Below are 23,117 nucleotides of genomic sequence, written 5' to 3'. Positions count from 1 at the left end.
GGGTCCCTGCAATATAAATGGTACTGACAGTAGTTTTGAGAACATGCCGGGACCCAGTAAGCCCAGGACATTCTCTATTCCTGTATTGACAAGAAATCAAGCAAACAGTGCTGCTACTCTCATCGAATCAGCTCCCCCAAACTTCAGTTTTTTGAGTGCTACCAGAGCAAATAAAAGAGGTGGGGGGATAGCCACAATTTTCAAGACGTCTTTTCAGTGCAATCAGTCGTCATTCGGTGACTTTACTTCATTTGAATATCTGTGTGCATGCATTAAGTCTTCTCCTCAGATTTTATTACTGACAATTTACAGGCCTCCAAAACATTCAGCTAAAGTTTTTCTTGAAGAGCTAGGTGAACTGCTATCAGTTGTTTGCATAGAGTATGACTGTCTTATTATATCAGGGGATCTAAACTTGCATGTGGATAATCCTGAAAACAATTATGCCAAGGAATTCATTGCACTAATCGATACTTTCTCCCTAACACAGCATGTACAGGGGCCAACACACTCTCTCGGCCATACCCTCGACCTTGTTATCACAAAGGGTCTCGATGTCTCTACAGCTGTTAAAGACCTGGCCTTATCTGATCATTTTTGCGTGTTCTTTGATGTGTCTATGTCCCCACACACTCAAAACACAGCTATGATGGTAAAAAGGAGAATCATAAATGATCAGACAAGTGCTCTCTTTGAGCAAGCACTTTCACTAAAGTCAAGTCAACTGTCAGACTCTGAAGACTTATTTGATCACTTTAATGCAAAAATGGCAAACATTATGGATGACATTGCTCCATTACAATTCAAGAAAGTTAAGGACAAACAGAAAGCACCATGGAGGCAAAATCCAGCAGTTAAACTTCTAAAAAGAGAGTGTAGGAAGACTGAAAGAAAATGGCGTAAATACAAACTTCAGATCCACTATGAAATCCATAAAGAGATGCTCCACACATATAACTCTGAAATATGCAAAGCAAGACAGTCTTTCTTTTCTAACATTATCAATAGAAGTTCAAATAACACTCGTATTCTATTTTCAACTGTTGATAAGTTAACAAATCCCCCCTCACAATTAGCGCCTGAACTTCTCTCAACTAATAAATGCAATGAGTTTTCATCTTTTTTTAAAGGTAAAATTGACAAAATCAGACTCAACATATCTGCTCAATTACAAATTCAACAACCTGAACTTCCAGCAACAAACAGAGGGAAACTAAACTTGATGTCAGAGTTCAGCTTGATAGACTACGAAACACTTGAAAAAACGGTACAGAATCTCAGCCCTTCCACATGTGTCTTAGACACTCTGCCTACCAATTTCTTCAAAACTGTTTTTCACCTCATAGCGGCGGATGTCCTTCAAATTGTAAATGTATCATTGCTGTCTGGCACTTTTCCTAAGTCACTGAAAACAGCTGTTGTAAAGCCACTTCTCAAGAAGAATAACCTGGATGCCTCCATGCTAAACAATTACAGGCCCATATCCAATCTACCTTTTATTGGCAAAATTATTGAAAAAGTAGTCTTTAATCAATTAACCACCTTCCTAACATCAAATGGGTATTTTGATTACTTTCAGTCTGGTTTTCGGGCAAATCACAGCACTGAAACAGCTCTCATTAAAGTTTCCAATGACATACGCCTCAACACAGATTCAGGTAAAACATCAGTCCTAGTGCTACTGGACCTTAGTGCAGCATTTGACACTGTTGATCACAATATTTTACTACACAGACTAGAACACTGGGTTGGATTTACAGGCATAGTTATCAGCTGGCTAAAATCATATCTACAAGAAAGGAGCTTCTTTGTTGCCATCGGAAACTGTACCTCAACACCAACGTCCTTGACCTGTGGTGTTCCCCAGGGGTCGATCTTGGGGCCACTATTATTCAACCTCTATATGCTCCCACTTGGACAAATCATTCAAAATAATTTGATTTCATATCATAGCTATGCAGATGACACACAAATTTACTTAGCTCTATCACCAAACAACTATGGTCCTCTTGAATCTATGTGTCAGTGTATAGAACAAATCAACACCTGGATGTCTCAAAATTTTCTTCAGCTGAACAAAGAAAAAACTGAAGTAATTATATTTGGTAAAAATGAGGAAAGACTTAGGGTTGCCACTCTCCTTGACACAAAAGGGTTGAAGGCAAAGGATACTGTTAAAAACCTTGGTGTATTAATTGACAGTGATCTAAATTTCAACAGCCACATGAAAGCGATAACTAAATCAGCTTTTTACCACCTCAAAAATATTGTCAAACTCAGAGGGCTGATGTCAAAACATGACTTAGAAAAACTCATTCATGCATTTATCTCCAGCAGGGTTGATTACTGCAATGGACTGTTCACAGGCCTTCCTAAAAAGACTATTAAACAGCTTCAGGTGATACAAAATGCAGCAGCTAGGACTCTAACAAAAACTAAAAGAACTGACCACATTACTCCAATTCTTAAGTCCTTGCACTGGCTTCCAGTAAGTCACAGAATTGACTTTAAAGCACTATTGCTTGTTTATAAATCAGTAAATGGAGCAGGACCTAAATACTTGTCAGACATGCTTCAGCAGTACACACCTTCTCGTCCTCTCAGGTCCCAGGTGAAAAACCTGCTAGTAAAACCTACAGTTAGAACTAAACATGGTGAAGCAGCTTTTAGCTGCTATGCGGCTCAGCTGTGGAACCAACTTTCGGATGACATTAAAAAGGCCCCAACTGTAGCCAGTTTTAAATCTAAACTTAAGACCAAACTGTTCTCAGACGCTTTCTGCTAACTGTGCCGAGTTACAAATTCTGAATCTGCCTCGATAATTATTCTACTTTGTCTTTTATTACTTTTTTTACTACTTTTGCCTTTGTTTTTGCTTACTAATTATTCTTTATTTTTAAATGATTTTACCTTGTGTTTTATGTTTTCTTTTTATTATGATCTTTACCTTTTAACTATTCTTTGACTATATTGCCCTTCTATGCTTTTATTTGTTATTATCGTTTGGTTTTGTTTATGTAAAGCACATTGAATGACCTCTGTGTATGAAATGTGCTATATAAACTTGACTTGACTTGACTTGCTACTGCAGCTTTTCAGGTGCTGTGTGCAAATCACTCTACCAAAGTAGCAGTGCTTTTCCTGAATGAGAACATAGTTCCAAGTTTGCATATGCTCATAAAATTGCATATTTGTAGCCTATATGTTGTCATAAGATGTAAATGGGAAAGTTCAACAAGTAAATGTTGGAGTTCTTTTATCACTTTTTGGTGCTATAGGCTAGTTGGATCTGCCACAGAGATGAGAAGGGGGTAACACTTTATAATAACTACACACAATTCATCATTTATTAAGCCTTTGTTACTTATTAGTTAATGGTTTGTTCATCATTAGTAATTTCTAATTTATCATCAGTAAAGCATTTGTTCACACAGTTATAAATATATATATATATATATATATATATATAGGATACATATTTTATAAACCACTTTCTAATACTATAATTTATAATTAACTCAGGAGTTACAAGTGGTTAGTTAATGATATTTTGTGAGCTCATCTAAAGTGAGGACATTTTATGCCTTGCAACACATTTACAAATGAGTTATAAAGTTTACACTTGCATTTATTAATTTAGCCGATACTTTCACCCAAAGCGAATTACACATGTCAATGAAATTAAAGGGCAAGGCCAAATTGGTGGACGCCGGGGTTTGAACCCCCAACTTTATAGGTTACTGCATGTTAACCCGGCTCCCTATCCACTACACTACCTCTGCCCAGTGGTATTACAACAGTCAATTCAAAAATATAATATAGATACGTATGTGTGTTTACTATGAACAACTTTTTAACTGTGTGTAAACATGATTTACAGGTGAGAATTAATGTAGGAATAATGCTTTACAAACGAAGAATACAGCATTTAATAATAGTTTACAGCTGTTTAATGACAGTGTGTAGTAGAAGAAAACAGAAACTCTTGCATAGTTGTGGGGGTTTCTATCCAGGCCAAGGTAGTGTAGTGGATAAGGAGCTGGACCAGCATGCAGTAGCTTGAAAAGTTGGGGGTTCGATTCCTGGCTTTCCCTGTTATTTCAATGTGTACGTCGCTTGTCTGCTAAATGAATGAATGTGAATGTAATCTTTACAACTCATTTGAAAATGTAGTATAAGTAAGTATAAGTATACGTATATATACTCTTTTAATCCCGTGAGGGAAATTTGATCTCTGCATTTAACCCAATCCGTGAATTAGTGAAACACACACAGCACAGCACACAGTGAAGTGAAGCACACACTAATCCCGGCGCAGTGAGCTGCCTGCTACAACAGCGGCGCTCGGGGAGCAGTGAGGGGTTAGGTGCCTTGCTCAAGGGCACTTCAGCCGTGGCCCACTGTTCGGGGCTCGAACTGGCAACCCTCCGGTTACAAGTCCAGATGCTATGTGTTGAAAGGCATAGAAAGTCCTCACATTAGATAAACTCACATATATACAGTGGGCATCGCTTTCAAATGGCCACTTCAGTCACACATTACGAGGCGTGAAGCTGCGTGAAGCTTTAGTACCACTTTCAGCCACTGTGCGTCGCTCTGCCACTGTACATCACTCTGCCTGCCGCCCCTTCTGAAAAAGCTCGATTTACCTCGATTTAGGCTACTTGGGTATGGCTTAAGGCTTGACTACACGGTGGTAACGGAAATCGAAATTTGCTGTCTACATTATTGTCAGTGTTGGGTTAACGCAACTACGCAAATCAAAACAGTGGTGTGATAATTAAGCAAGTAGAGAAATAACTGTTCAGAATTAATCTGTAGCCTTGGGTAGGCTTCTGCGACGTTTTTAACAGGCTACGCTATAGAGGCTTAGACAACTATGACCCATGTTTTAGTTTCGTAAATTAATTTGCCCTACTTCTTGACTGCAATGTAGTCAATTGGCTGCTTGACATGTCATTTTTATTTTTCTGTGCAATAAACAAATACATCTGCTTTATGCCGCAGAATTACATTCATATTTACATATACTGTATACTAAATGTGTTGTAAGGCATAGAAAGTCCTCACTTTAGATAAGCTCACAAAATATCATTAACTAATCACTTGTAACTCCTGAGTTAATCATGAATTATAGTATTAGGAAGTGGTTAAAATATGTATTCTCACCCTAACTAATCATTAGTGCATGTGTATGTAACAACTGTTTATACTAGAAATTTTACTTCATCAACAAAGTATTATTGCATAATTTATTAAGTATTAACAATAATTCATAAACATATTTTAGATATAGGCTTATTTACTATGAGCAAACCATTTATAACTGTGTGTATACTTTATTTATGAGAATTAACATAGGAACAATGCTTTACAAATGATGAACCAAGCATTTTGTAATAGTTTGCAACTGGTTTATAATAAGAAAATGATTTCATTATAAGTGGTTGTTTCATTACTTATTAAGTATAAATCATGTACTTACAAACATATTTTTTGGATAGGCTTATTTACTATGAACCATTTATAATTGTGTGAACAAATGCTTTACTGATGATAAATTATGTATGAACTGTAGTGAACTAACCACTTGTAACTCCTGAGTTAATTATAAATTATAGTATTAGAAAGTGGTTTATAAAATATGTATCCTATATATATATATATATATATATTTATAACTGTGTGAACAAATGCTTTACTGATGATAAATTAGAAATTACTAATGATGAACAAACCATTAACTAATAAGTAACAAAGGCTTAATAAATGATGAAATGTGTGTAGTTATTATAAAGTGTTACCGAGAAGGGTATGTATCATTTTATCTTACTCTGACAGAGACAGCGAATAAGCTAATTGGAATGATTCTAGACCGCACCTTTTTAGCAGCAATCTGGTTTTGAGGCAGGGATGATTATATGCCATCACTTTGTGCACACTTTTTTGATGGATTGAGGTCTGGACTCTGGCTGGGTAACTATTGTAAAAAAAAATTTGATATATATAAAAAATATAAAAAAAATATTGATATTGTTCTCTGTTAACCATTTATTGCCTTGTTTGGCTGTATGTTTTGGATCATTGTGTGGTTTAATGGTCCAATCGGCAGACTGCCTGATCTAATGTAGCCCCTTGTTTTAGTGTTACCGTTTACTTTGAGAAGAAAACTGAGGCCCCAAAGTGCACCAGAAAGAGATCCAAGTCCTCTTTCATATGAACAATGAACAATGTGAATACAAAATGAACAAATGAGTCATTTTTGTTTTGGTCAACTTTTTGGTCCACTTTTTCTGTACTGAGTTCAGTTCTTTTAAAAATGTCTATAGATGTGAAAACACCCTACACTCATTTGGTTGAATTGAAAGAGAGAGAGAGAGAGAGAGAGAGAGAGAGAGAGAGACAGAGACAGAGAGACAGAGAGAGAGATGCTTTAATGACATTTCCTGGAATTGGGAAACAGCTGATACCTGTGGATGGCTACCTGGGCTGTGGATGTTAAGCGATGTTGTGATCAACTTGTTCCACTGCCATATATGCTGCAACACACACTCACAGCCACACACACACACATGCACACACACATAAAAATGGGCCTGACCTGTCCTTGACCATGGCATTGAGTAGAGGGTTAACCTCCTGGATTCGGTCTATGTAAGCCTGGACCACTTCAACACTTGACACCTGCACACAATATAAATAACACAATCTGTCTGTAATGCAAGAAGATACCATTATCTGATACACACATACAGTAGCACACACTACTGCTGCCAACATAGCAATAGGGCTGGGACCGTTTCCCAAAACGTTTTTATCGCTAAGTAGTTCTTAACCAGCCTAGAAATCTAGACGCGCCCCTAGCGGCAGCAAATTGCTGCCAGGGCTAGTCTAGCAACTCTCCGTTGGCTTGTGAGCTCCAGAAATCGAAACTTAATCAGGCATTGAAATCGTGTATAGAGTCGTTTGGTGGGCTTAACATAATGATTAATGGCAGAGTTGCAACGGTTTGGCTTGAATTCCCTGCTACTTGAAAACAAATATCCTATTGCGTCCTATTGCGTGCAGAGGGAATTTGAAAGACAACTGATTATCCCGCCCCTCGGACTGAGCACTGCGAACGGTGAGTGCCCAGACCCTACATTTTAATGTGGGTCTGGCTCGCCAGGCTAGTTCTTAACCTATTTCTTTACCTCTCTCTTAACGTTATGGCACGATTCCCGACACGTTCGTACGCTAAGTAGGCCTATGTCTTCTGTAAGTCACACGTTCGTAAGGTTGGTCTGCGGCCGGTTCCCCGATAACGCTCACTCTTAGCGCGCTAAGAAGACTCAAAAGATATATCTTACCAAAGTTGTTTATGTTCCTAAGTGTGTTCCCCGAAGTGTTCCTTAGGAAGCTTCTTAACACGCTGCCTCCTAAGTTCGACGTTACAAAGGCGCTGTCCCAAGTGAAGGTGCTGAATTAGTTGGCATCGATTGCTCAGGAATCGATTTTCTACTTCACGTGAAGGTGCATGACGGCGTTAAGAAACACTACACGTTCTATGCAAATGAAACATTCCTCAAATTATTCCAGTAACATTTATTTTAACATAGTTTAAGTTATCAGTAAAATATAAACTATTAACTAAATTATCAAATTGTCAGTAATATGTTCACACTGATATGTTGTGACGGGTAGACTAAACGGGTAGGCATATCCCTCGCTAATCATCCACCCTCCTTATCCCGTTGTGCCACTTGTGCCGCTTCTTGACATGGATTTAACAACTTCTTAAAATTATGTAATACACTTTTATATTAATGGTAAGGTACCTTACAATTATAATTGATTGGCAAGGAGCTGCAGTTACTTTTGTTTAATGTGGTATTGATAGATAGATAGATAGATAGATAGATAGATAGACACTTTATTGATCCCCAGGGGAAATTCAAGGTTCAAATAAAAAAATAAAAGATTGCCATTGGTTAATGTTTCAATAAAAAGCAACCTATCTACAATGAACAGAGAGAGATTTAGATACAGTATGGTGGGGAAGCAACATTAAAAAAGGACACCAAGCTTCTCGTCAGAGGAACTTGACGTTTTGCTGGACGAGGTGAGCTTGCACAAGGTGACACCGTTTTCCAGCTTTCGGAATAACTTGTGCAACAACAGCAAAAAAGAGCTATGGAGCGACATGGACTACACGGCGTTTTTGATTTAATGCAAGGACACGTTGGATCGCTGCCATAGGCCTAGTTGGTCGCTCACTGGACACCACCATGCTTACCCATTTATAGATCTTAGCCATTTAGAGGCAAATTCTTTGCCAGCTTTTAATGATCAAAAGTGATTGCCAATTTGAACGCTTTAATGAAATTACTAAATAGCCTAGGCTAATTACCACCATATTAGTTCTGATACCAAATAAAGTAAACTTCATAAATAGGCCTGCATCCATTGCGAACATATTTTATTATTAGTCATAAAATGTCCATAACATAAAATCATCGTTGAGCCACAACATTGTCAACATACTGTCGGTCTACCATAGTTTGACTTGTAGGCTACTGCGCTGCGCTGATTTCTAAAGACTGCTGCACAGTGGCGGCGACTAGCGTCTTGAGAGCTCAAACAACGCTCCACTTGCACGACACTTCTTTTTGTCGTGTCGCAATCCACTCTAGTCCTATGGGTGACGTCAAGCGACTTTAACGCGCCCGCAAAGCATCCCGGGAAGGCAGCGCTGCATTTGAAATAATGTAGCGCGACAAAGAAGCTGGCCGAGGCCATAGACAGTAAAAGAAAGGCCGAGGCCCATCTTTATGCAAATGATTCCGTTGAACGCGAGGCGACTCTCCAATGAAAGGACGAGGTTGTAGGTCCTTTGTTCTACCACAACGGTGCCTGTGAAACTTTGGTTCCGCTTACAAGACAAATAATGTTTTAACGATCTCTTCCACGACCACCTAGTAGTCCATAAAACAAACAGTCAATATATTCAATTTGGATGAATATATTGACTGTTGGTGTTTCTGGGGAGGATTTGAGATTGCATTGAGTAGTTTAAATAAAACAAGATTTCCAAATGGCTTGCATAGTTTGTTTAGGCTATTAATGTGTTGTATACTGTTAAGTACATGCCTAAAAATGTGGTCCATTTGTGGAAAAGCACGTAAGATACGTTAAAACGAACTGAGTATGATCTGGTAACTGACATTTTAAACAAAACGCCCACATACGACTGAACTTGGGGAGGCAGCGCGACATCTATGCGACACGACAAAATGAAGTGTCGTGCAAGTGGATCGGTACCGTAATAAGAGAGTGCTTACGAACGTGTGACCTACAGAAGATATACTTAGCGTACGAACGTGTCGGGAATCGTGCCATAACGTTAAGAGAGAGGTAAAGGAATAGGTTAAGAACTACTTAGCGATAAGAACGTTTTGGGGAACCGGCCCCAGGTTGAAGCCTGAAAATATTGTAAACAAAATAGCTTAATTGTCTAGTTTTATAGTCTGTTGGACTGTTGAGTTTCCCCACATGTGTTTAAGTTTCAAAGTAACGAATCATTTTTATCCTTAGGACAGGCCCGTTTGAGTCTTGGAAAAAGCTTACTATAAGCAGACTATACACACAACACTTTAAGGAAGGTCACAGCCATATAGTTACAAAGACTAGGCTACAAATCTTAAACATTGGTTAAATAATCTGTCACATGAGAATTCTGTTTAAAAAAAAAAAAAAAAAAACTCTAGGATGCAAACCTCTCTCTGGCGAATTTTCTGTGCAAGTTGCGTCGCAGACAGCTTCAGCAGCGGGTTGGTGACTGGAGGAACTTTGGTAGATGATCCAGCGGTCGGTCTTGGACTCAACAACCAAAATAAACCATACAACATTGACATGACAGCGCTCATAAACCATACTTGCAATCGTTCGAGGAGGGAGAGGGCCATAATGTCGATTTGTAAACTTCGCTCTGACGCGTGAAGTCAGCAAAAGCACCACATCTGCACCTGCACCTGCACCCGGACCTTCTCCTGCTCAGGTTAAACTGTCTAGAGTCTCTAGACTGTTCGTGCGCAGTGACGCAGGCTATAAATGTCATAGATCAAGTGGACAGATGACCGCAGTGCCCTTCCGTGGTTCTCCGTTCAGTCCCCACAAAATGTAGCAACTAAACATTTGATTCATCCAGAGGTTCCAAAACTGTGAGGCGCGCCTCCCCTGGTGGGCGCCAAATAATTTGAGGTGAGGCGCGGAAGGTTGATTCAAAAAAGAAGGAAAAACGTTTATTTCATTTTAGAACTATCCATGTTCTATCATGTTTTCAATGATTATGTAATTGTCAACATTCTAAAATCTAAATAAATCATAGAAGAGATGTATACTAAATCTTATGGATAGTGGAAAATATTATTGATCCCTATCCTGTGTGAGAATGTAAGGCCTACACGCAGCCGTACAACACTGTTTACAGCTCTTCGAGTCACGGTAAAATGTAATTTTTGGTACATAGCTAATTTAGATAAACTTATGGTGTGAGTGCTTGCGTTTCTTTAGAAATCCGCCGCCTTGGTTTGTATAGAAATGAATATTAAGTGACAAATAGCCTACGTAAGATAGCTAACTTAAAATGGACAGATTTGTCACAATCGCTGCACGGCCCGAGCCTGATATGGGCAACAAAGCCAAACATCGAAAATATGATGAAATCATATGATGAATCAGTGACAAAAACTCAAAGACAAACAATCCGAATGGATGATTTATTTAGAAATGTAAACTGGGTAGCATTTTAACCTTTTAAGTTATTTAACACCATCACCACCACACTTGGTGAGTTTCATCACAGTTGAATAATTTTGTATAGGCCTACACGTGAAACTGGTGTGTGCACAACCTCTATCAATGTAAATACAAAAAAAAAGTAAAAATAAAAAATCAGGTTGTCACATTAATACTATTAATACTAGTGCTTGTGTGAGTGCTTGCGTTTCTTTAGGAATCCGCCGCCTTGGTTTGTATAGAAATGAATATTGAGTGACACATATAGCCTACGTAAGATAGCTAACTTAAAATGGACAGATTTGTCACAATCGCTGCACGGCCCGAGCCTGATATGGGCAACAAAGCCAAACATCGAAAATATGATGAAAACTCATTGCATTGCATAGTATAGCACCGATTTAAGTGGCGTAACTGAAGTGAATATCATTATTTGAACATGATTGACGGGGAGGAGAGAGGGGGGGGGGGGGGGGGCGCGGAGGTGTCACTGTTTTCAGAGGGGAGGCCCACACCAATCATCATCTTCTAATGTATCCTTATGTTGAGATGTCCATTCTCTTTGCCCTAGGCTATCATTTGTGCGCGAAGCATGTTTCAATTAAGACAATACACAAGCTATTTTTTATTGTTGTAATATTGAATGATTTCATGAATAAATTGTGGATTACGGCTGGCGGCGCCACTGACCAAGGCCAGAGTAGCCTGTGAACCTCTGATTTTCAAAGGGAAATCACGGCGAACGCAAGGGCAACTCTTCTCTTCAATTTCCCTTCAAAATTACTTTTTATTGTCTGAAGACATCTATCGCAAGAATCTAACATTCTAACAGCAAAGCAAATGCAAGCTAACCAAAGTGCAGTCGGTTCTCCCGCCATGGTTTTTGAAATCACACACCTGCTGTATCTGAAGCCCCACGAACACATAATAAGGCCTACGACTATCACTCTACACGCCCCTGTTGCACGTCACAATTTAATTTACTATAGCTGATCCTGACTTCTGGCTCCCCAAAATGCCGCATCATGTGAACAGATCAGCAGGCCGGCAAATTTTCACCTTTCAGACACAAAAAGACGGCAAAAATACATCTCCTCTTCCCGCAAATTTAGCGGGATCTCTGTGTGAAAAGGCCTATTGATTGAGTTTGGGAACCCACAATCTAAACAGTCGTGCACTGAACTCCCTGTTGACCAAAAAGGTCATTCATTCTTAGGTTAGGCTACATTTTCAAATAATAGTCAGAGCCTGATGGAATTGGTGTAAATGTGTTTGTTGTGTTTGTGTTTTCAGCTTTTCCTGCGTTTATGAATGACATGATTGCCTTTCCATACAGCTGGTTTTAAACTTTATAATGATAAGCAGCCTATAGGTATAATCAATGTAAATGGCTAGGCAAAACTCTCTTCATGGGAAGGCAGCAAGCTTGCGAGTAGCCATGTCCATGGGCACAAATACATCAAAATGTATTTCCAAATAAAATACCAAATACCCACCTTAAAAATGTATCAAAATAAGCTACAAAATACAGCAGCCAAAACAAGTATCAAAATAAAATACTGTATTTTCAAAAAACTACAAAATACTTCTAAAAGCCTTTTTCATCTATCCCTTCACTTGTACACTGGAAAAACATCTGAAAGCAAGAGACTCCTTCCATAATCATTCAACAGATTAGATATGCTGACCCCTCATGTTAGACATTTTTAATATAAACCTCTGCCCTGAGAAATGTTCGGTAACTCAGGAACCCTTCCTTAAGTATACTTATTTAGATTGCCCACTATGAATCAGTGACAATAACTCAAAGACAAACAATCCAAATGGATGATTTATTTAGAAATTTAAACTGGGTAGCATTTTAACCTTTTAAGTTATTTAACACCATCACCACCACACTTATGGTGAGTTTCATCACAGTTGAATCATTTTGTATACACGTGAAACTGGTGTGTGCACAGCCTCTATCAATGTAAATACAAAAAAAAGTAAAAATAAAAAATCAGATTGTCACATTAATACCATCCAATCAGTTAGAAGGCTAAGCCAATTAGAAGCCAATAATTATAACATTATCAATCATTTCTTATTTGAAATGTGCAAGAGGTTGGAAATGACTTTGTTTGAGGTAGGGTTACCATAGCACTGAAATATTTCACAAGTCAGAGAGCATAGACAATTTAAAGTTTTTAAATTTAATTGAAAAAACTGTAAAACAGAAAAAAGAAAGGAAAATAGCAAAGCAAGCAAACCTTGTGTGCGCAAAGGAGTTTGTGCAACCTTACAGTAACTAGTGATGTCTCCTCAGTTTATGCCTTTAAGCATATCTAACTTCTCAGTGTTGCATTTAGACGACGCCTATGGGGCCTGTTAATCAGTCCAGCTAAGGAAAATAAATGCTCTACTGGAGCAGAGGGGCTTGACCATGCGAGGGTGCCAGGCAGACAGAGACAGAGATTTTGTGCTTTATAGTTAGTTAGATGTCATCACAGTGTTTCACAGAAAGTATTTTACAGTATTTTGAAAATACAAAAATACACAACACTGAAGTATTTTGATACATCATCTCAATAAAATCCAAATGACAAAATAGTATTTTGTATTTGAAATACATATTTTAAATTCATATATTAGAAATACTGCCCATCCCTGGCCCAGGCCTACTGTTTTGTGGGAAACACAATCAATCACAATCACATATCAATTTGGAGCAGCCATGGCCTACTGGTTAGTGCTTCGGACTTGTAACTGGAGGATTGCCGGTTCGAACCCCGACCAGTAGGCACGGCTAAAGTGCCCTTGAGCAAGGCACCTAACCCCTCACTGCTCCCCGATAGCTGTTGTTGCAGGCACGGCTCACTGCGCCGGGATTAGTATGTGCTTCACCTCACTGTGTGTACACTGTGTGCTGAGTGTGTTTCACTAATTCACAGATTGGGATAAATGCAGAGACCAAATTTCCCTCACGGGATCAAAAAACTATATATACTTATATAGGATATGGTAGACTAGGTAGACTAGGTCTATATTATCCGTTCTCCACTAGATGGCGTAACATATCTGTGCATAGATCAGAAGCACACTCGTTGAGTTGGTAGATGCAGAGCCCACTATTTTGATCTATTCAGAATACCCTAATTCAAAATACCCACTGGAATAACATTCCATATTGTTTCATGTTTGTTCATTCCACCATATAATATAATAGCAGTGTTTTGTGAAAGGATGCTTCAATGCAAAAACAGTTGCTTAAAATGAAGATTTTGCATTACTTGCATTACTTGTTTGAATGTATCTTGGTACCTTGGTATATCTTAGTACTTTTTTGACAAATATACACCATGTTCCAAATTATTATGCAAATTGGATTTAAGTGTCATAAACTAAAAAATAACACATTTATTTTTTTGTTTTTCAATTAAACTCATGGATGGTATTGTGTCTCAGGGCTCTTTGGATCATTGGAATCAATATCAGACACCTGTGATAATTAGTTTGCCAGATGAGCCCAATCAAAGAAAAACTATTTAAGAAGGATGTTCCACATGCCACAGGTTTCAAGCATTATGGGTAAGAAAAAGGATCTCTCTGCTGCTGAAAAGCGTGAAATTGTGCACTACCTTAGACAGGGTATAAAAACATTGGATATTTCCCGAAAACTTATGCATGATCATTGTACTCTGAAGAAATTTGTCACTGATTCAGAGCACAGGCAGTTTGTGCAGACAAAGGCATAATAAGGAAGGTTTCTGCAAGACAAATTCATAGGATTAAAAGAGCAGCTGCTAAAATGCCATTGCAAAGCAGCAAACAGGTATTTGAAGCCGCTGGTGCCTCTTGAGTCCTGCAGACCTCAAGGTGTAGGATCCTCAAGAAGTTTGCAAGTGTGCATAAACCTACTAAACAATGCTCACAAGCAGAAACGGTTGCAGTGGGCTCAGGAATACATGAAGACTCATTTTCAAACAGTTTTGTTTATGGATGAGTGCCGTGCAACCCTAGATGGTCCAGATGGATGGAGTAATGGATGGTTGGTGAATGGCCACCGGGTCCCAACAAGGCTGAGACGTCAGCAAGGAGGTGGGGTCATGTTTTGGGCCGGAATCATGGGGAGAGAGCTGGTAGGCCCTTTTAGGATCCCTGACGGTGTGAAAATGACCTTGGCAAAGTATGTAGTTTCTGACTGGCCACTTTCTTCCGTGGTACAAAAAGAAGAACCGTGCCTTCCGTAGCAAAATCTTTATGCATGACAATGCACCAGCATCTGATGCTGCAAAGAATACCTCTGGGTCATTGGCTGCTATGGGCATAAAAGGAGAGAAACTCATGGTCCCCATCTTCCCCTGACCTCATCCCTATTGAGAACCTTTTGAGCATCATCAAGCAAAAGATCTATGAGGGTGGGAGGCAGTTCACATCCAAGCAGCAGCTCTGGGAGGCTATTCTGACATTCTGGCAGCTCTGGGAGGTTATTCCGCAAAGTATAAGTATATATACTCTTTTGATCCCATGAGGGAAATTTGGTCTCTGCATTTATCCCAATCCGTGAATTAGTGAAACGCACACAGTGAACACACAGTGAGGTGAAGCACACACTAATCCCGGTGCAGTGAGCTGCCTGCAACAGCAGCGCTCGGGGAGCAGTGAGGGGTCAAAGCCGTGCTTACTGGTGGTTGGGGTCAAACCAGCAACCCTCCAGTTACAAGTCCGAAGCGCTAACCAGTAGGCCACGGCTGCCCATTAAAGCAGAAACTCTCCAAGAACTGACAAGTTCAATGGATGCAAGAATTGTGAAGGTGATATCAATGAAGGGGTCCTACATTACAGGCCAAGAGTTTGGACACACCTTCTCATTTCAATGTGTTTTCTTTCTTTTCATGATAGATTCTCACTGAAGGCATCAAAACTATGAATGATTTCAAAGTTATTTGGCCCACAGACGATTATTTGTCAAGTTATGGCAATTACATTTTTTTTAAAAAGTAACTTTGAAGAAACTAGAACACTAGACATGTTTTCAGTTATTTCACACTTTCTTGTTAAGTACATAATTCCACGTGTTCATTAATATGAACACATCATAGTTTTGATGAATCTACAATGTAAATAGTCATGAAAATAAAGGAAACGCATTGAATCCAAACTTTTGGCCTGTACTGTAACTTGGCCTGTTAAGATGTTTTTGATTGAAATAACTTTTGATTTAATTTATATCACCTCCTAATGCTGCAAATTCAACAAATTACCATTTTTAGTTCTTTACAATCTATAAAATGTTTTGAAACTCTGTTGTACATAATAATTTGGAACAGTGCATTTTGAGTTTTTTATTTTTGAAAAACATACTGTTATCATTGGGAGGTTTGTTCAATAATTTTTGAACAATATACTGTTATTTTTATTTTTATTTTTGAAAAACATACTGTTATCATTGGGAGGTTTGTTCAATAAAATTCGAATAATACTCTAACAGTTGATGACTTGAAGATTATACTGACTGTTATTTGCATCAACTATTTAGGAAAATCTAAGAAAAATGTAATTTGCATAATAATTTGGAACGCAGTGTATTGTAAATTATATCCTGCCATTTACAAGACTAGTGTGTTGGTTTTGTGTGCTTGAGCGTGAATGCCACACCAGTAGGTGGTGCTAAAGCTCCATGGTACAATAAAGTTTCTTAGCAAGGAGATACTGCAAATGCACAGGTTCATAGAGCCCAAGTTTTTTTGTTTTTCAGAATGTGCCAGCACAAAATTGTGTAATTTCCGTGTTAATGCGTTATTTAAATTGTATATTAATATGTACATGTCAACATGTAGTACGCATTAACATAACTGTTACATATGTTTTGGCAATCAATGGCATTCCATATATTTTTACGCCTGAAGACAATTTCTTATTAGGCATTTAGCCCAAATTGCATGCAATACCCATGACTGAAGAACAAAATTGTGAACAGTTAATTTTATCCCTCAACCTGTTACCAACATGTTGAAACTTTATTGCCATCATGCACTATACTCGTGCTGATTTAAAAAAGGCACAAATGGAGCCTTCAGGGCTCTTCAGACAGGGTTGAAAATAATGTTGTGGGACTTCATCCTTTTGCTGTTTTGACCAAAGTACGACACAGATGTTTTATTAAGACCTCAAGAAACTATTTAAGATTGTGGAAAAGGAGGTAAAATTGGACCTGGCTGCTGATTTTGATGTGACGTATCTTTATAGTTTTGTCTATTTATTACAATGCTTACAACAGAACTGCAGAATTTACTGCCTTTCTCCCCTCCCACCCATAGGCCTACTTGTTACAGTGCATGAAAATGCACTGTACTGTTCTTCCTAGGCTTCTTCTTCTTCTTCTTCTTATTACAGTGCATGAAAATGCACTGTACTGTTCTTCCTAGGCTTCTTATTACAGTGCATGAAAATGCACTGTACTGTTCTTCCTAGGCTTCTTCTTATTCTTCTTCTTCTAACGCGTTTAATGCAGCTTCAACCGTTTAACGTAGAAACTTCATTCAAACTATGTTACGTAGGTCTTACTTAGGACATGGGTGCTATGTATTTTTCAGCTTTGTAACTTTTATACTTTTTAAACTATTAATTAAAAACTAGTCAAAATTTCCCCATAGACTTAACATGGGCTGATGACATCACAATAGAGCCGTTAAGCAATTAGAATCCTATGGCAGGTGTTCGGGCCACCTGGATCAACTGCCAGTCTCAGGCTTTAAGCATACAAACTGGCCCTATTAAGACTACACATCCTGTTCAACTGCTTCCTCTGCCAAAAACTGTTTCAAAATAAAAGTCCTCACTACAATATTTCACTGTTAAACAATGTAACCCTTTAAACTACTGAACTTTTTAACTGTTCAGCCATTTTAACTGTTACTTGTCATCAACTATGACTCCTACCCACTGTAGCTAGTTAGCTAAGTAACATGGTTAGCATAGTTAGCATGCTAGCATGCTAGTTAGCATTTTTAGCAAAACTGCTAAAAACGATTAGCTAAGTCAGCTAAGTAACGTGGTTAGCATAGTTAGCATGCTAACATGCTAGTTAGCATTTTTAGCAAAACCGCTAAAAACGATTAGCTAAGTCAGCTAAGTAACGTGGTTAGCATAGTTAGCATGCTAGCGCTAGCATGTTAGCATGCTAGTTAGCATTTTTAGCAAAACTACTAAAAATGATTAGCTAAGTAACATGGTTAGCATAGTTAGCATGCTAGCATGTTAGCATGCTAGTTAGCATAGTAACTTTGTTAACATTATTATCTTTGTTAACATAGTTAGCATAACTGCTAGCAAACATTAGAGCCATTCCAACTGTCAGTTATCGTCAACTATCTACCTAAATAATTTAACCATTTAAACTATCCACCTATTTAACTGTTCAGTCATTCCAACTATATTAAACCTCATCTACTTAGCAACCAATATAGTTTATTTTTACTCTGTATGATATTTTACATCATATTTTTGCATTTTCATGCACTGTATTTCCTTCAGGAAATGCTTTTCTAGTTCTTCTTATTACAGTGCATGAAAATGCACTGTACTGTTCTTCCTAGGCTTCTTATTACAGTGCATGAAAATGCACTGTACTGTTCTTCCTAGGCTTCTTCTTATTCTTCTTCTTCTAACGCGTTTAATGCAGCTTCAACCGTTTAACGTAGAAACTTCATTCAAACTATGTTACGTAGGTCTTACTTAGGACATGGGTGCTATGTATTTTTCAGCTTTGTAACTTTTATACTTTTTAAACTATTAATTAAAAACTAGTCAAAATTTCCCCATAGACTTAACATGGGCTGATGACATCACAATAGAGCCGTTAAGCAATTAGAATCCTATGGCAGGTGTTCGGGCCACCTGGATCAACTGCCAGTCTCAGGCTTTAAGCATACAAACTGGCCCTATTAAGACTACACATCCTGTTCAACTGCTTCCTCTGCCAAAAACTGTTTCAAAATAAAAGTCCTCACTACAATATTTCACTGTTAAACAATGTAACCCTTTAAACTACTGAACTTTTTAACTGTTCAGCCATTTTAACTGTTACTTGTCATCAACTATGACTCCTACCCACTGTAGCTAGTTAGCTAAGTAACATGGTTAGCATAGTTAGCATGCTAGCATGCTAGTTAGCATTTTTAGCAAAACTGCTAAAAACGATTAGCTAAGTCAGCTAAGTAACGTGGTTAGCATAGTTAGCATGCTAACATGCTAGTTAGCATTTTTAGCAAAACCGCTAAAAACGATTAGCTAAGTCAGCTAAGTAACGTGGTTAGCATAGTTAGCATGCTAGCGCTAGCATGTTAGCATGCTAGTTAGCATTTTTAGCAAAACTACTAAAAATGATTAGCTAAGTAACATGGTTAGCATAGTTAGCATGCTAGCATGTTAGCATGCTAGTTAGCATAGTAACTTTGTTAACATTATTATCTTTGTTAACATAGTTAGCATAACTGCTAGCAAACATTAGAGCCATTCCAACTGTCAGTTATCGTCAACTATCTACCTAAATAATTTAACCATTTAAACTATCCACCTATTTAACTGTTCAGTCATTCCAACTATATTAAACCTCATCTACTTAGCAACCAATATAGTTTATTTTTACTCTGTATGATATTTTACATCATATTTTTGCATTTTCATGCACTGTATTTCCTTCAGGAAATGCTTTTCTAGTTCTTCTTATTACAGTGCATGAAAATGCACTGTACTGTTCTTCCTAGGCTTCTTATTACAGTGCATGAAAATGCACTGTACTGTTCTTCCTAGGCTTCTTCTTATTCTTCTTCTTCTAACGCGTTTAATGCAGCTTCAACCGTTTAACGTAGAAACTTCATTCAAACTATGTTACGTAGGTCTTACTTAGGACATGGGTGCTATGTATTTTTCAGCTTTGTAACTTTTATACTTTTTAAACTATTAATTAAAAACTAGTCAAAATTTCCCCATAGACTTAACATGGGCTGATGACATCACAATAGAGCCGTTAAGCAATTAGAATCCTATGGCAGGTGTTCGGGCCACCTGCATCAACTGCCATTCTCAGGCTTTAAGCATACAAACTGGCCCTATTAAGACTACACATCCTGTTCAACTGCTTCCTCTGCCAAAAACTGTTTCAAAATAAAAGTCCTCACTACAATATTTCACTGTTAAACAATTTAACCCTTTAAACTACTGAACTTTTTAACTGTTCAGCCATTGTAACTGTTACTTGTCATCAACTATGACTCCTACCCACTGTAGCTAGTTAGCTAAGTAGCATGGTTAGCATGCTAACATAGTTAGCATGCTAATTAACATTTTTAGCAAAACTGCTTAAAATGATTAGCTAAGTTAGCTAAGTCACATGGTTAGCATAGTTAGCATGTTAGCATGCTAGTTAGCATTTTTAGCAAAACTGCTAAAAATGATTAGCTAAGTTAGCTAAGTCACATGATTAGCATAGTTAGCATGCTAGCATGTTAGCATGCTAGTTAGCATTTTTAGCAAAACTGTTAAAAATTATTAGCTAAGTCACATGGTTAGCATAGTTAGCATGTTAGCATGCTAGTTAGCATTTTTAACAAAACTGCTTAAAATGATTAGCTAAGCACATGGTTAGCATAATTAGCATGCTAGCATGTTAGCATGCTAGTTAGCATTTTTAGCAAAACTGCTTAAAATGATTAGCTAAGTCAGCTAAGTAATATGGTTAACATAGTTAGCATGTTAGCATAGTTAGCATGTTAGTTAGCATAACTGCTAAAATTGATTAACTAAGTTAGCTAAGTAATATGGTTAGCATAGTTAGCATGTTAGTTAGCATAACTGCTAAAAATGATTAGCTAAGTTAGCTAAGTCACATGGTTAGCATACTTAGCATTTTAACATTGTTAGCATGCTAGTTAGCATAGTAACTTTGTTAACATTATTATCTTTGTTAACATAGTTAGCATAACTGCTAGCAAACATTAGAGCCATTCCAACTGTCAGTTATCGTCAACTATCTACCTAAATAATTTAACCATTTAAACTATCCACCTATTTAACTGTTCAGTCATTCCAACTATATTAAACCTCATCTACTTAGCAACCAATATAGTTTGTTTTTACTCTGTATGATATTTTACATCATATTTTTGCATTTTCATGCACTGTATTTCCTTCAGGAAATGCTTTTCTAGTTCTTATTATTCGTCTTCTTCTAACGCAGTTAATGCAGCTTCAACCGTTTAACGTAGAAACTTCATTCAAACTATGTTGCGTAGGTCTTACTTAGGACATGTGGGCTTTGTATTTTTTAGCTTTTATACTTTTTAAACTATTAATTAAAAACTACTCAAAATTTCCCCATAGACTTAACATGGGCTGATGACATCACAATGGACTAATTAACTTGACCTGTATCATCTTCCAGCTGCTCATCTAGGCCCCATCAAAGAATCAGTTCAACTGATTGCACCTGTATCAACTGCTTTCTACTGAACTAGACCAACTCTCTCTGTGTTTCTCCATTCTACAAGGATATAAGACACATTTCATCCAACTTTCTATCCATTCATCCTCTTCAAACCATTCACTCATCCACCCACTATCCATCAACATCCATTAAACAATCTGCCTATCAACATCCATTCAACTTTCTGTCTATCAACATCCATTACACTATCTACATTTAACTTTTAAACTATATACTCTGTCTCAGGCTTTAAGCATACAATATGGCTCTATTAAGACTGCCGTTAAGCAATTAGAATCCTAGGCCAGGTGGCCAGGCCACCTGCACCCTATCATTTTCTCAGGCTAACCTTTTAAACTATCCACCTATTTGACTGTTCAGTCAGTCCAACTATATTAAACCTCATCTACCTAGTTCAGTCATTCCAACTATATTAAACCTCATCATGTTGGTTGCCAATTAGCACATCATCTTTTTTAACAATATATTTCACACCATATGTTTTGCATTTTCATGCACTGGTAATTCCCTGGAATTGCGTTTTCTAGTTTAAGTTGCTATTGAATGTTTGTTGACCTACACACGTACAATTCCCCACCCACCTACATAGTCCCACACACACTACTGGCACCACAACACACCACCAACAGTGTTGTGTTGAATGCAGGGGCATGTCGCAGCAAGACTGCACAGGAGGGCTGGAGGCATCCAAAAACACTTCTCTACTGTCACTGTGTGCCTGTGCCAACTGTTTCACCCAAATTAATCATTTAAAGCTCCTTTCCTTGCAGCGGTAATTTTATGTGTCACTTGCTTTGGAGCTTTATTCTTAGCTGCACGCTGCAGGGACCTAATGCAGTGTTATGCACTCAAGCAGGCCTATCTGTTTATCTCCACCAGGCCTCCACAATTCCCCTCACTTCTGCTCTAAGCTCCTATGTTCTTCAGGTTCTGTCACTTCAGGCTGTCACAAACAAATGCAGTTTCAAAGTGAAATAATCTGTAATTTTCTGTCATAGCCTACTGTGTACAGCGTAAACAGGAAGTTGATCTGTCCATATACGCAAATCATGTGCATAGAGCACATTACAGCCTGAGATACTTAAGATCAGCAGCCCACAACCAATCAGAGGCTGAGGGTGGTGATCTGAATCCCTAGTGGGGTCATTACCAGGGGGACAGGGTTTAAAGAGTTAGCTTCAGCCAGTTAGCATCCCCGTTGGCCAACTCCATCTTTAAGTGGCGTCCGAAATGTGCTCACTTCTGCCCACATTTTCACAATTAAGCCAATTATGTGCCACATTACTGGTGGACACAAAGGTATGTTGTCTGTGTGGATTGGTGGACGAACTTGCAATTTCCTGATGAGATCAGCCAATGGACATGGACAACAATTTGTGACATCTACAGCAACAAAAGTTGGGACGTTATGTAAAATGCTAATAAAAACAGAATGTAATAACCTGCAAATCTCTTAAAGTCATATGTAGTTGCAAAAAGGACACAGACAACGTATGTACTAATTTTACTACTTCGAGGAAAATATATGTTCATTTTGAATTTGATACCAACAACATGTTTCAAAAAAAGTTGTGACGGGGGTCACAAAATCCTGGAAAGGTTGTGACAACCTGCAATAATATTGAAATAAATCTAAAAAAACAAAAGAAGGAAAGTTTCATAACTAACTAGGGTAACTGGCAACACGACTGGGTATAAAAAAGAGCATCCCAGACAGGCAGGGTCTCTTAGAACTCTTAAAGATGTAGGGGTATTCATCACTCTGTAAACCTGTGGACAATTGATGAAACAATGCAATTTTAATGCTTCTTAACATGAAATTGTGAAGTATTTGAGGAGTTCATCATTGAAT

General features: G+C 38.0%; 1 protein-coding gene across 1 annotated transcript in view; it reads right to left on the bottom strand.

Annotated features, from left to right (window-relative positions):
• Positions 1–10,061, bottom strand: part of LOC121689783 (fatty-acid amide hydrolase 2-A-like) — a 31,659-nt gene extending 21,598 nt beyond the window's left edge. The window contains exons 1-2 of the mRNA XM_042069898.1: positions 9,756–10,061; positions 6,602–6,684 (exon numbers count right to left, since the gene is read on the bottom strand). Coding sequence (XP_041925832.1) covers positions 6,602–6,684; positions 9,756–9,944 — 272 coding nt within the window. The 5' untranslated portion in view covers positions 9,945–10,061. The remainder of the gene's footprint in view (positions 1–6,601; positions 6,685–9,755) is intronic.
• Positions 10,062–23,117: the final 13,056 nt, after the last annotated feature.

The sequence above is a fragment of the Alosa sapidissima genome, chromosome 18 (assembly GCF_018492685.1).
Source record: "Alosa sapidissima isolate fAloSap1 chromosome 18, fAloSap1.pri, whole genome shotgun sequence".
Lineage (NCBI taxonomy): Eukaryota > Metazoa > Chordata > Actinopteri > Clupeiformes > Clupeidae > Alosa > Alosa sapidissima.
This window is presented reverse-complemented; position numbering and strand designations above follow the sequence as displayed.